This window comes from Capsella rubella, unplaced genomic scaffold (assembly GCF_000375325.1).
Source record: "Capsella rubella cultivar Monte Gargano unplaced genomic scaffold, Caprub1_0 scaffold_6, whole genome shotgun sequence".
NCBI lineage: Eukaryota > Viridiplantae > Streptophyta > Magnoliopsida > Brassicales > Brassicaceae > Capsella > Capsella rubella.
The window spans coordinates 12,960,657-12,970,905 of NW_006238918.1; the positions used below are offsets into that span (position 1 = coordinate 12,960,657).

Consider the following 10,249-nt stretch of genomic DNA (forward strand, 5'->3'; position numbering starts at 1 on the left):
AAAAAAGGAAAACCGCATTTATTTTTTTGTTACTTCTACTTAATGAAAAAAACACACTTTCCATTTATTTTTAACTAATGAAATAATATAAGTAAACAATATAATAGGGTTATGTTAAGGGAAAATTCCATAAAAATTCCCCATCTAATTTTAATTTGGAAGTTTAATACCCAATGTTATTTGATTGGAATTAAAATGCATGGTTTATTAAATTTTGGTCTATTAATACATTAAGTATATAAAAATTGTCGAATCGAATAAACCGTTTAATCGGATTGACGGAATCACTAAACCGAGGTTGACGAAATTACTAATCCCTAAACACACGGGTAATTTGGGGTTATCCAAAGACTGCATTGTCCTTTGCTATTATCCCAAATCGAATTGGGATCGATAAACCCTAAGTTTAGTGTAATTCCATTAACCCCGGTTTAGTGATTCCGTCAATCCGATTTCTGTTTGTTAAGCGGTTTCTTCGATTCGACAATTTTTATATACTTGATGTATTAATAGACAACAAATTTATAAACCATGCATTTTTTTTTCCAACCAAATAACTTTGGGTATTAAACTTCCAAATTAAAATTAGATGGGGAATTTTTATGGAATTTTCCCGTTATGTTAATGATTGTCTAAATTTGTATAAAACTAAGGTTTGTGATAATCAATAAATTATTTAAGTAAAAAAAATGTAACAAATAATAATATATTATAAATAACAAAATAACTAATAAAATTCACATATGATATAAATAGTAAAATATGATAATTTTCAAATATTTTTTTGTTATTTATAAATTATTATCATAATATCATTATCAGGGGATTAATTAAGAAACATCTATTCTTCCGGGTTTTGAATATAAACTTGATCAAACTTAAAGGTCTTAATTGTTAAAATGTCTTTCTTCTTCCTTTTGACAAAAAAACCTAAAATCTCTCCTCTGTACTCTCTCTTCTTTCTCCGTTCCACACTTCCAAATTCTCCATGGATCGTTCTGTGAATCTCCTGGATTTAGCTTTAGGGTTTAACGAGCAGCAGCTACCTAACCAATCGCCACTAAATGGGAAAGTAGTACTAATCGAAGACTGTGTAGAGACGAGTGGTTCGTTTGTGCTTCACCAGCTGATGAAACGTGTTTTCTCTCCTTCTTCCTCTGACGCTCTTATCTTTCTCGCTTTTGCTCGCCCTTTCTCTCATTATGATCGAATCTTGCGTAAACTGGTAAAAGTTTCAATCTTTTTGCTGTTTTTGTCTCCACTTTTTCATATAAGGATTCTCAGTGTCCTACCATTGTTTACAGGGATGTAATTTAGCTACCCATAAGACGAATAATAGATTGGTGTTCTTTGACATGCTCATGATTAAGTGCTCAGGTGAGACTTTTCAGGTAAACGAATCTGATTAGAAGAAGTAGAGTTTAGCTAATGCTTAATGTCACATCAGTAGGTTACAAGAGCTTTAGTTAGTATTTGGTAAAGTATACTTAGAGTGGTTGGAAGTGCATTGGCCTTGAAGAGTAGGGGATCTCTAGAACAAATCTCCTAACTTTTGGGTTCATTTTAGTGTTCTTCATTGTTTGATCATTGGTTCTTCTTTCAAAGCAAGTGATTTCTGCAAATCAGATTCTGAACTAGTAGGCTGTATTGTGAACACAAATTATGAGTTTTGGTGGGTTAGCTTAGATTCTACCTCAAGATTTTACTTTTATTATCAAACAGATTTGTTTTCATCGACTTGTAGTGGGCGTTTCATTCAGTTTTCATCTTTAAACCTTGTTGGTGAGGTGCCGATATAACTCTGTTTTTCTTTGACTGAAATCTTTTTAGTAGATGGGGATAAAATGGAAGACAATGTGAGTGCAGTTGCGAAACTATTTCGGGAGATACAAGATGCCGTTCGAAAGCTACAGAGTGTAACAAGTGGTAACATAACCGTTATGGTGGATGATATGTCTCTTCTGGAAATTGCTACTACTGGCAGCAATTCAGATCACGTCTTGGACTTCTTACACTACTGCCACACCTTAAGTTCTGAAAGCGTAAGCTAGAGGCTCTAACCCCTTCTGAAGTACATTATAGGGTTTTTCTTCTTTTTGAGTTCTTTTAACAGGCAATCTTTGTTTTTCTCTGAAGACAGAATTGTTCATTGGTCATTCTCAATCATGAAGATATATACGCAAGCATGGAGAGACCTGCATATTTGCTACAGATGGTATGCCTAGCAGATGTTGTGATAAAGGCAGAGCCTTTGGCCTCTGGTTTAGCAAATGATGTACATGGCCAAGTAAGTAATCACAATACTCTTTTTCGTCAAATCATTAATTGAACCTTTTGTTTGATATTCATGGTGTCTTAATGATTTTACTGGCTTATTGCATTTGCAGTTGACTGTTCTGAACAAGGGGATAAGCAACTCAGGTCGAGGTAACTCGAGGAACAAATTGCAGAACTTTCAATTCAGGATCAAGGAAAACGGTATCGACTATTTCTATCCTGGTTGCAGAAGCTGATGATTAGAGACCCTTTTTGAGAGATATTTAATGGTGTGGTAGTGAAATGCATCAAGAAGTTTTGTTTTCTTCTCATGAGGAAGCTACTACATTTAGGTTGAAAACATTCTGTACTCTGCTCAACATTTTATCTGGTTGTCAGTTTATTACATTACTTCGCTATGAGTCAAACACCCTATTACTTGGTGTGTCTCCCATGATCAATCCCAGACTTACAAAAGTGATAGATAAAATTGTAAACTACTTTGCATAGGAATGACACCAAAACATATATATATATGTTCTATCGGTACATAAGATACATTTTATGATCGGCTTCTCATCTAAGGCTCAAAACTGGCCATGCGCCAAGAGATGGCAGAGCAGGGCGGATCACAGGGACTCTTACCTCTGTTAACATTTCATTGAGTCTAGCTGCCTGATTCATCACCTGGGACACCTTCTGCATAGATTATAAACAACCCAACATAGCCCTGCGTGAATGAGCTGAGGGACATATAAACCTCAGCATCTGGTGTGAAGTATTTTGTACTATTGCAGTAAAAATATTAGCTACAACGTATAATATTAGCCTTGGGAATAGTACCGACCCGAACCGAGATTTTCGGTTTTTGGTTCGGTTTCGGTTAACCAGAGATAACCGATCGGAAGGATTAATAAATTCCAGTCGGTTACCGGTTCAGGTCTATTCAGTTCGGCCTAACCGATCGGTTATCCGAATTTATCCGAATTACCCGTATTACCCAAAATTAACCAAAATAACTGACCCGATATAACCGAATTATCCGTATTACTCGAAATTAACCAAAATAACCGATCCGATATAACCAAATTACCCGAAATTAACCAAAATTGCCCTACTTAACCGAGATTTATGATCCGATTTTACTAATCTAACCGAGAATCTTAAACATTCGGTTCATTTTGGTAAGCAAAAAAAAATAACTGAAAAACCCGATACCCAAACCGATCCAACCCATTATGTAATTCGGTTATTTCCGGAAACGTTTTTCAAATTTCGAACTACCCGAGTACCCAAATTACCCGACCCGTATTATCCGACCCGGCCTAGTATATATACTTAAGTTACGCCAGGAGCATCGAACAAAACCAAACTTGAAATTCTACAGCTCAAGCAACCAAGTCCTCCATGATAAAACGAAGGTTTCTTGGACCTTTTAGTAATTTTTTTAATTTAACGGGTCTTTTCATTAATAATATACTAGAAGAGGGTTTTAAACAAAATATACACAGGGGTGTATTTTAGTAATAATAAGAGTTTGTGATAGAACCAGAGAAAACAGTCGTCGTTTGGCTAACTAAACAACAACAGAGCCGTGATTGGTTTCGACATTCCAATCTCTCCCACCCGAGATCTCCGGCTAGTTTCCTCCACCGACCGGCCTCCCGGTATGTTGAAATCGAACCACCGCTTAGATCAATTTATCCTTTACACATCTTTGAATCAAAGATACGATTTACTACTCTGTGATAGTTGTTTGTTCATAAATCGTATCTCTCTCTCTCTGAATACTACAATTTGATTTGGTTTAATGTTTGTGTTTGTGATTTGTGTCAGTTCATGTTGAAGACTCTCTATCTCTTTTCCTTTTGTGTTGAAGACTCATAACTTGTGGGTTTTCAGGTGCTTTTAGGTATTTGTCTTTGGCCATGGACAAAGAAATTACAAAGATTGAAACAGTAGAGATCAAAGTGTTGTTATTCGCTAGAGCACGCGACCTCACCGGTGTGCCTGATTTAACACTGAAGATGCCGTCAGGTAGTACAACAAAGAAATGTATGGATGAGTTGGTGCTTAAGTTCCCGAGCTTGGAAGAGGTTCGTAGCTGTGTGGTTCTAGCTTTGAACGAGGAATATACAACCGATTCCGCGGTCGTTCAACACAGAGATGAGTTAGCTATCATACCTCCGATAAGTGGCGGCTAAATGCATTTGCAATTGTATAAATCCCTAAATTCAGGGCTTGTACTTTCTTTGGTAATAATCAAACATGTAACAGTTAAGGTACTTTTGTCATAAACTTCACAGAAATATCTGTCTTTATAACAAGAGAAAGGTTACATCAGTTATACAAATCTTCCAGTTTCATGTGTTTCTCATTCCTTGGATCATTACAATCACATTCTAACAAAAAGAAAAGAGAGTGTGTTATCACTAGTTCAGTAGCGACGTGGTCTTGAATGGTTGGTACTGTCTAGCGCTGAACCAAGAGCCCTTCTACTATACTCCAAACTGGCTCCATTTGATACTCCTGGTGGAGGTGGTTCTGCAAAAATGCACAAAAATAAAAAACAGACTGAAGTACACAACATTAACCTAATACTCAGAAAGACAATATAGAATAAACCGAAGGTTCTTGATATCATAATCTGTGTTGAATTTAGCACAGAAGCAGCTAATTATCATATCTCCAGCACGAAAGCTAATGATCACTATTATATAAAGCAAACATATCTAAGAACATTAAGTCCTATAGAAAGACAAATAGATTGAGCAGCAGGTTTCTCGATTTAGTCATCTGCGTTAAAAATTTGGCAAAGAACCAGCAAAACTCTAATAACATCAACTCTCATACTCCTAAAGACAATTTAGAATGAACCGAAGGTTCTTGATCTTATAATCTGTGTTGAACTCGGAAAAGAAGCAGCTAATTCTCATAACTCCACCAGTCAAACTAGTGAAATAGCCATTAAGATTAACCAAACAGACCAAATTACATTAAGTCTTATACTTCAAGACAAATAGATTGCGCAAGAAGGTTCTTGATTTAGTCATCTATGTTGAATTTGGCAAAGAAGCATCTAAATTCTCATAACTTATCAGCCAAACTAACCATACATCGAGACAGCCATCTACATTTCGCCTTACTTGTGCCAATGCTTTAAAACGAAAGCTATCGAATCTCTCTATTTGTTCCACGAATCAAGAAAGATAAATAAACCAAAAAGAAACAAACCTTGTGTGTAATCCAAAGGCAGAGGCGAAGGCGGAGAAATCAATGACGACGAAAACCTCTCCGAATGATGATGATAAACACCTCTATCCGAATGCTCGAAAGCCAAAGGCTGAGGCCTCATTCTATGACCCGAATTCGCAGAGTTCGACTGTAACTTATCCTGTCCAGATATCTAAAATCCACAACAAAATCAAGAACCACAATAAACATTCATCTCATTATCATTTCCAAAAGTCAAAAGACAGAGAGAACAACGACTCACAGCAAACTTCAAAGTTCGACTGTAGAGAGAAACAAGACCAGAGAAAAGCTTAACAGCGTAATCGGCGATTTCTTCAGTCTCGTACTCAGCGAAAGCAAAGCCTTTGGGTTTATCAGTTTCTTTATCACGAGGTATGTGTAGATCGATTACTCTACCAGCTTGAATCATTATATCATACAAAACCCTATCGCTTACTCTCTCGTCTACGTTCCCTGTTCATTTCCTTCGAATTCAATCGGTGGTTTCTGAGAAATTTTCAACAGTGAGATCAAAATTAGAGATGTTGGAAGAGACACTTACCTATGTAGACGGTGCAATTGGAATTTCCACCGGACATTGAAGCTGATTTTGTTGATCAGATCAATGGAAACCCTAAAGCTCAGGAAGAAGATGAATGAAGAAGAAGAAGAAGCTTCGAGAGGGTTGAAATTGTAATTTGCCCAACTATCCTTGTCTATTGGGGTAAATCAGTAAAATGACTCTTTAACCCTCTAGAGTTTAATAGTGTTCGAGAATAATAACATATACTTTTTTTTGGTATTTCAATTTATTTTTGTATAGTTTTGTTTTTTTTTTTGTCAAAAATCAAAAGTATAATATTTATGAAAATAAATATCAAAATTGCCAACGTTATTTATTTTGAATAAAACCGTCAAATCCACGAATTAGCCCTCAAAATAAATAATGTTAGTAATTTTTACGAAATTTACATAGTTTAAAAATTACGAAAACTCGTTTATGTGATGTTTGATTTGATGTTCCGTTCGAAACCGATGATCTAACGTCATTTTTATTAGTCACCAAGAAATTATATATGCAATTTAGAGTTTAGGATTATTAGCAAAGAAATGTAGATATTAATGATGAATCATCACAAATCACCTTCTCAACTTATATGAAAATGAAACTCAGAATCTATCACTACTTACACAGATTCGAATATATAACATTTACATAAATAAACTGTTAAAATATGACTTAACAACTAACAACCATTGTTTTGGAGTTAGGATACAAATCCTAATTATCTAAGGCCAAATATATCCAAACATATTCAAGTTAGCATTAAACTACACTAAACACAGATTCAAGTAAACAAAGTCTAACTACACATAACAAGCAATCGAATCAAGTCACAACTTCAAAACATAAACCACACAAGCTACATAATCAAGTTAGAAGTAGATCACACTTACACAATACAGAGTCAATTATATAAAAATCATGCGACAACTAACAAATCAATCCATCACTTCGAAGAATAATCCACAAATCAACCAATGCCTACAAGTAGATTCAATGCATAGATTTTACAACAATATGAATCCAAGTCATGAGTTTGAATCATAGACTATGCACTAACCCAGTAGATTCAAGAAAAAGGTTCAAACCAAAAGGCTTATGCAACAAACAAAAGGATTGGCTTCAAAGCATAATTTCTGAGCTAATAGTTCATAAACAATACTAAAGAAGTAAAATAACTTCATCTAAATTGTAACTTATCTGAGAGGGTTGCCTTTAATCTAATAAATTCTTCATTTTCACCAGTTTCGTGTTTTGATTCCTAAATTCCTATCTTGTTGAGTCTTAGTTGACCAACAAAATTTAAACTACGAGACATTGAGTACAGTCAGACCAAGCAATCATTGGGTAATCAAATATACTCACTTTAGACCCTTGCATTCCTAACATAGAAGCAATTACATCTAAGAACAAATTTCTATGGTTGAAATCTGTTCATCTTCAAGAATTTGGAAATATGTATTCATATTATGTACATATATGCTATTTTTACTTTTAGCTTAATTTATATCTAAACCGATCATGTACCTGAGGGTTTAGGTGATCTTATTTTAAATTTTGTAGAGATAGAGCTTTGATAAGCACTCATACGCTCCTCTATATATACACAACACAAGAAAGGGGATAACGGCTATATCAACCACTTGCCGTTTTGGAAGATAAAAACGTTGTGATGTTTGATATGCGTGTGTTGTTGATTTTTTTGGAGGTCATAATAATCAATACAATAAAATTATATTGAATAATTATTATATTGAACAATCAATGACATGAAGTGTTAAAAGGAAAAAAACTTGTTGACATAATTTTTTTTTTATTGGAATTTATTTGCCCTTTTTATAATGAAAAATAAATCATCTAAATAAATTCTTTTTTGCAGATCAAATATTCCGAAACTCCAAGATTTTTCTCTTATACTCCTCCTTAATTAAGTGTCGATTCTCAAATTTTATCTTGTATCAAAATGGTATTCTATATTGTTTTCTTTTTCTTATGATTATTAGTGTTAAGTTTAGTAATGATGTGGTTATGTAAGTTTAACTCACATTTCGAACAAAAGCTAGCTTTTCATAAAAAAAAACATATGTCACTTTTTTTTTTGGCGATAAAAAAACATATGTCACTTATAGGATTTTATTTACATATTAGCAATTATGCAATGTATTACTGAAATAGATATTGTTTTCTGTTCAGTAATAAGAAAAATCAAGAAAAGACGAAAACTACAAGGTATATAGAAAGAAAATTAAGCCAAAAAAAAATATCAACCTATTTGTGTGTTAGAAATTCTAACTTAATTAGAATAGAATTAACAAAGAGATAGAGACAAAAAAAAAAAGAATAGACTTATCAAAGAGATAATTTAATAAAAATAGAGGTTTAAGAGAAATCGACAAAAGTTCACAACATTTGTAACCAAAGAAGTTCCTTTATATATTTTGTTACAGCTACAAATATATAACAACTGTCTATAAAGTTAAGTGTACGCGAACGAATAATCAGCATATTCATAAAATAATTAGTTAAAAACGGAAAACTATTTATTTACAAATAAAAAAACATCAAATTTTTTACTATGAAAAGGAAAAATACTGAACAATAATCAAACTGTTACAAAAGTCAAGGAAACATACATAATGTCTATAATACATAATGCATTAGAAACTGAGATGGAGTCCATTATCAATAGTCTATAATACATAATGTCTCTTTGATACTCTTTTAATTTATTTCCTTTTATTTACAATACAAAAATTCCGAATTAAACATACAAACAAATATAAACATTATTTATTTTATGATTTTGATCAAACACTAAAAATACTATTCTATGATTGGTAACCCAAACAAAATAAAAAAAACGTTTACAAAAGTAACTTCCAAATCAAACGATCTCGAAGAACAAACAAGATAATCTTCTTTTTTCGAATTACTCTTTTAACATTTCTCATGGATTCGATCAGAATCAGAATTTCACACCGGTATCTCTTAACTTGGCTGTTACGTCAACGCATTGAGGAGGACGTACGCTTCTTTTACATATGCAATAGTGATTACGTATCTTCAAATCTTGATTACATATGCATCGATTAACATTAGCAATAACACTTGCAGGATACATTCTTGAACCTACAAGTTCAGTCTTACACGTAGTTGTTACGTTTGCTCCACATTTCCCATCTGCATAAAGTCCTATCATACATGATGCACGAGGTCCTGTTTTCAAATCAAAAATAAATTGTAGATATAACGTTTTTGGTTAAACTATTGCTAATGCTTGTTATATATAAATAGAAAGATAGAAATAATTATTGATATACCTTGGAATAAGAGACTACTGTTGGCATGGTTTATAACGAGAAAGAAAAGAAAACAAGAAACTGTTAAGGAAGTAGCATGACTCATGATTCTTTTTAAAGTTTTTTTTGAAAATATTTTGTACATTACTTGCAAGATACGTTATGTTTCTTTCCTTTTTAAATATACTTAATACGAACTAATAATAGTTTTTTTTTTAATTTAAGTATAGAAAACTGAAAAATAGAAAAGGAAATGTGACGCTATTAAAAAATAAAATTAAAAGAGAGGAAACGTGGAAGGGTAAAGAAAAGATTGGTGGTTTATATTTTAGATAAATTCGTCTTTCACTTATTTATTTGAACCTTTTTTTTGTATGAATTGATGGTATTTAGTAGTGTTTTGAAAAAATTAAACTCGCTAAACGGATGGTGATCCAATGCCTAATGCCTAAAATGCTTAATCATAATTTAAAATTTTTTAATGGTTTAGCCATTTATATTATAAAACATTATAAATATAATATCATAGATATGTAACGTAGAAAAAAAAATTATCCATTAAAAAATAAGAAGAGTTAGAAATAATATCCATATATATTTATATAAGTTTATTCATATAAAGCCATATATAATGTTAATTACTATGTATATGAAATTCAAACACATAACTTTCAATCTATGTAGTTAACTAGGAAAATTACACTTAAGCAAAAAAAAAAAATGATAATTGATTAATGATTTTGTAGGATTGTAGAGACGCACTTTAGAGCGCCTAGGAGCTCTTAAAATCGCGTTATATAAATCTCAATATATATATATATATATATATATATATATATATATATATATATATACTATATACTAATAAATAAATAAAGTAATAGTATATATATAT

General features: G+C 32.5%; 4 protein-coding genes across 6 annotated transcripts; 2 read left to right on the top strand and 2 right to left on the bottom strand.

The window, feature by feature from the left end:
* Positions 1 to 952: 952 nt before the first annotated feature.
* On the top strand, positions 953 to 2,717 carry LOC17883975 (elongator complex protein 6). Of its 2 annotated transcripts, none has more exons than XM_023781096.1 (5): positions 953 to 1,225; positions 1,305 to 1,377; positions 1,831 to 2,042; positions 2,141 to 2,287; positions 2,388 to 2,717. In XM_023781096.1, the coding sequence occupies exons 1-5, from the start codon at positions 989 to 991 to the stop codon at positions 2,511 to 2,513; spliced, it is 795 nt and encodes a 264-aa protein (XP_023636864.1). In that variant the 5' UTR covers positions 953 to 988; the 3' UTR covers positions 2,514 to 2,717. The 2 variants fall into 2 exon arrangements, with proteins under 2 accessions (XP_023636864.1, XP_006288479.1); XM_006288417.2 differs by having other exon boundaries at positions 1,834 to 2,042.
* A 1,081-nt stretch (positions 2,718 to 3,798) lies between these two features.
* On the top strand, positions 3,799 to 4,622 carry LOC17883875 (molybdopterin synthase sulfur carrier subunit). 2 transcript variants are annotated; one of them, XM_023781680.1, is made up of 2 exons: positions 3,799 to 3,923; positions 4,169 to 4,599. In XM_023781680.1, the coding sequence occupies exon 2, from the start codon at positions 4,185 to 4,187 to the stop codon at positions 4,458 to 4,460; it is 276 nt and encodes a 91-aa protein (XP_023637448.1). In that variant the 5' UTR covers positions 3,799 to 3,923; positions 4,169 to 4,184; the 3' UTR covers positions 4,461 to 4,599. The 2 variants fall into 2 exon arrangements, with proteins under 2 accessions (XP_023637448.1, XP_006288974.1); XM_006288912.2 differs by having other exon boundaries at positions 3,802 to 3,923; positions 4,159 to 4,622.
* On the bottom strand, positions 4,556 to 6,135 carry LOC17884417 (splicing factor 3B subunit 4). The gene is made up of 4 exons (XM_023781679.1): positions 6,053 to 6,135; positions 5,753 to 5,964; positions 5,491 to 5,662; positions 4,556 to 4,800 (listed from the first exon to the last, which is right to left on the bottom strand). The coding sequence occupies exons 1-4, from the start codon at positions 6,087 to 6,089 to the stop codon at positions 4,694 to 4,696; spliced, it is 528 nt and encodes a 175-aa protein (XP_023637447.1). The 5' UTR covers positions 6,090 to 6,135; the 3' UTR covers positions 4,556 to 4,693.
* A 2,651-nt stretch (positions 6,136 to 8,786) lies between these two features.
* Positions 8,787 to 9,487, bottom strand: LOC111830189 (putative defensin-like protein 237). The gene is made up of 2 exons (XM_023781700.1): positions 9,376 to 9,487; positions 8,787 to 9,271 (listed from the first exon to the last, which is right to left on the bottom strand). The coding sequence occupies exons 1-2, from the start codon at positions 9,458 to 9,460 to the stop codon at positions 9,021 to 9,023; spliced, it is 336 nt and encodes a 111-aa protein (XP_023637468.1). The 5' UTR covers positions 9,461 to 9,487; the 3' UTR covers positions 8,787 to 9,020.
* Positions 9,488 to 10,249: the final 762 nt, after the last annotated feature.

Bases quoted from the DNA above. Each gene is read 5' to 3' on its own strand.
- LOC17884417 (XM_023781679.1), bottom strand. From the start codon at position 6,089: ATGTCCGGTGGAAATTCCAATTGCACCGTCTACATAG. The intron at 5,965-6,052 runs GTAAGTGTCTCT...GGAAATGAACAG, and splicing joins CAATTGCACCGTCTACATAG to GGAACGTAGACGAGAGAGTA. The intron at 4,801-5,490 runs GTTTGTTTCTTT...GCATTTTTGCAG, and splicing joins GCCTTTGGATTACACACAAG to AACCACCTCCACCAGGAGTA.
- LOC111830189 (XM_023781700.1), bottom strand. From the start codon at position 9,460: ATGAGTCATGCTACTTCCTTAACAGTTTCTTGTTTTCTTTTCTTTCTC. The intron at 9,272-9,375 runs GTATATCAATAA...ATTTGAAAACAG, and splicing joins CAGTAGTCTCTTATTCCAAG to GACCTCGTGCATCATGTATG.
- LOC17883975 (XM_023781096.1), top strand. From the start codon at position 989: ATGGATCGTTCTGTGAATCTCCTGGATTTAGCTTTAGGGTTTAACGAG. The intron at 1,226-1,304 runs GTAAAAGTTTCA...CATTGTTTACAG, and splicing joins ATCGAATCTTGCGTAAACTG to GGATGTAATTTAGCTACCCA. The intron at 2,288-2,387 runs GTAAGTAATCAC...TTGCATTTGCAG, and splicing joins CAAATGATGTACATGGCCAA to TTGACTGTTCTGAACAAGGG.
- LOC17883875 (XM_023781680.1), top strand. From the start codon at position 4,185: ATGGACAAAGAAATTACAAAGATTGAAACAGTAGAGATCAAAGTGTTG.